Source organism: Atta cephalotes (assembly GCF_000143395.1).
Source record: "Atta cephalotes unplaced genomic scaffold scaffold00008, whole genome shotgun sequence".
In the NCBI taxonomy this organism is placed as follows: domain Eukaryota; kingdom Metazoa; phylum Arthropoda; class Insecta; order Hymenoptera; family Formicidae; genus Atta; species Atta cephalotes.
This window is the reverse complement of record NW_012130072.1, coordinates 2,396,612-2,399,897: the sequence shown is the minus strand read 5'-3', so window position 1 is coordinate 2,399,897 and position 3,286 is coordinate 2,396,612. Positions and strand designations below refer to the sequence as shown.

Below are 3,286 nucleotides of genomic sequence, written 5' to 3'. Positions count from 1 at the left end.
CGAAATTTAGGCCCCAGAGATTCAGATAGCACACAAATCCCACAATCACTTCATCTAGCATATTATCCCGTTTACTCGTTATCCGTTTTCTATGTGTGTCCTCTCTTTCTCTTTTCCCACCCTCTCCCTTTCTCGATGCCTTATTAGCTCATAACATCGCGAGCATTCCTTCAGCGTTCCCTCATTATTAAACAAACGAGCTCATCAATAAAACAACACGACCCTCCATTAAACGATCTGCTGCCGCTTAGCCGTCGTAACACCCACTAGGTCTGAGTTTAGTTTTGCAGAGCGATTAAATTATTCATGCAACACGGTGGACCCAAAGTCAAGCCCTCCTACCCTTCATGATGGTAGTAGATCTTGTCCTTGCAATTGCATGTGGCGCCACAGAACTTTCGGCGTTCACGACCCTCCTTGGTGTCCGTCTCGCAGACCCATGAACCAAACGTCCTAAGCAGTTCGGCGCAGTTGGACCACAGATCGGTGTGATAGCAGGCGTTCGTGCAAAGCGTGTCCTGCGTGCAGTGATCCTTGCACATGCTGCATGGCTTTCCGGCCACGTACGGCAAGCCCAGACGGCCCTTGTAGTTCCCGCTGCGAGGCAAGAACATACTGGCATTAAATGATATTAAACAATATCGATCTCAGCATCTATCGTAACAGTCCGCAGCGACATGAAAACGTGAAAAATAAATTTAAATGTTTCATTACGATTTAAATATGCGTTAGATCGAAGCACGTTTCCGTATTTCAGCTGCTTTGGCCCACTATAAAAGAAAGAAAAATTTGGATTTCGAGCACGACAAGAATATAAATTTAATATCGACGAGCATTTAGCATTCATTTCGATACTTGTAACGACAGAAAATTTTATTTTTCTTATTGCATCAAATTAGTCCATGCAACGTTGGATTTTTGCAAAATGTTCTTATTGCTTTCTGTTTCTAACTTATTCTGATTCATGTTATATTAATATTTCATTCAATATATAAATATATATTGCTCGGATACAGAATCACTGTATATACAAATATATGTTTGAGATACTTGAGTTGCTTGAATACGAAGGAAGGGGAATAAAAAATTACATCAAAAGATGTTATTTAAATATTTAACACGCTTTTATTATTAACTCAACAAGTTGGAGAAGAATAAATTGTGTGTCCTTAGATAAGAGTGAGAAAATTTTAACATGCGCGTGTAAAAATTAAAACAGTAATTATACAAGAATTAGAATCAAGTTTGCTTTAGTGTTAAATTTCTTATTTCGTAATAGCAACAAGTATCCTCTTGTATATTTTTAAGATAAGCTTATATTTTTATAAAAAAAATTTTATATTAATGTAATTTGCTTAATTTATATTTTATCCCAAATTAACCGAAAAACACATAATCACTTTAAAGAAATTTTGTTTATTACATAATAATATCTTTTTTTAAATTTAAAGTTCATAGACACTTTGTTATTAATATTCTCGTTTGTTTTTTAATAATTTCCAGTATTTTAAACTTAAAATAAATACCCGATTTCTGAGATAGTCTGCATAATAGTGTAAAAATACTTTAGGCAGTATCCTAATCCAAATCCATTAGCCACGCGCATTAACGAAAAGCCGTAGAAGGACCGTCGAGCAATTTGCAAATGGGCCACCGAATTTACATTCAAAGTATTTTTCGGTACGAATCGCGCGTCTTAAACGATCCCGCGAGAATTTCCGTCTTTAAAGGCCGGCCAGCTCGGGCTGCTGTATATATCCACGAAATTAATTACGAGATAGAGCCGGTGTGGAAGAACGGCAAGATAAAAGGAAGGATAAGGTGGCCCACCACCACCTGACACGGTTTATTTATTCAGGACTCGGGCCACTGATGGCGGCTATGCAGCCGCACCGGCTTCGCTTTTCGCGCAAAATAGGTCAGGCGTCAAATACACTGCTGGAGAATGTGTGCTGCTTAATAAGAAGTACAGATTGACGTATAAATTGGCATATGAAATGATCTTAAAAATTATTTTATGGAATACCATTTTTTTTCTAAAATGCTAGAATTTTTTCTATGGAAATTGATTTCACAATGAATAGATGTGCTAATTTTTAATTAATTTTAGCTAAAGCTTATTACAAAGTATGGTCGATGTACGAAATATATTCTATAGTTTTAAAATCCATTAGATTTTGTTAAATTCTTCTAGTGAATTTATATTTGTTTCGAAAATTCGTTTGAGTTTAGTTTAATTTGTCGAGTTTCTCTGCGGTAGAAAAGCTAATATGACGACCGTATACGTTTGCCTGTTAGTATCTCGTAACATGAATATATGAAACTGCGGTGAACTTGTCGCAGATCGTATTAGAACGGATCTCGCGGAAAATTTATCGGATCCGCGTATTGCGAGAAATCGATATGAGGAATATATAGCGTCACGATTTGTAGGAATCCTTAGTTCAGAATTGGGTCGCCGGCATTTTTGTACGGTTTGCAGGAGCGATAAATTGCAAGACCGAAGACCGGAGCGAATTCTAATTGCGTGAGTCGTTCGCGCGTGAAATGTCGCTGAGAAAATCATTTATTTATTGTCACTCACTTGGACAGCTTATTCGGGAATGCAAAGATAGCAACGTAGTTCCTCCCTCTTTCTTTTTCTCTCTTTCTCTGTGATATATAATCAATTCTCTATTCCAGTGAATTATTGTTGTATACAAAATGTTGATAAAAGTTACTATTCAATTTATAATCTTTAGAACATTATATAAGAATGTACATATTATTAAATTAAGGCAAATTATCTCTCTTCCTGAATAGTATTATTATTTACAGAGTAAAAGTATAAATAAAAAAAAAATTACATAAACAATTTCAGTTTTTATTAACAAGAAAAATAAAAAATTGCAATATTTTTAATTTTATTCTACAATAATATAATCGTTTTTGTATTCTTAGAAGAATATATAATATTCATCTTTATTTTAAATTAATTTTATGTTTAAAGTATCAATGTTTTTACAAATTTACTAATACTTTTTAATTTACTATTATTCGATGTCATAAACAGTTTTTCTTAATCAAAATATGTAGTACTTTTCCTTTCTAACTAATTCATATCTCTCTCTCACTCAAGCTTCAAGAAAATTCTTATTCATACATCGTTCGTCGTATATTTTGCATTGAGCATCCTGCATATATTTATTATATATATATATATATATATATATATAAATTTATATATACATATTCGTGTGTGTGTGTGTGTGTGTGTGTGTGTGTGTGTGTGTGTGTGTGTGTGTGT

The 3,286-nt window shown here is 34.1% G+C and overlaps 1 protein-coding gene across 1 annotated transcript in view; it reads right to left on the bottom strand.

The window, feature by feature from the left end:
* Nucleotides 1-338: 338 nt before the first annotated feature.
* The window catches only part of LOC105627143 (cysteine-rich secretory protein 1-like), a 14,950-nt gene continuing 12,002 nt past the window's right edge, over nucleotides 339-3,286 (bottom strand). The window contains exon 5 of the mRNA XM_012208430.1: nucleotides 339-597. Within this exon, the coding sequence (XP_012063820.1) occupies nucleotides 339-597 (259 nt within the window). The remainder of the gene's footprint in view (nucleotides 598-3,286) is intronic.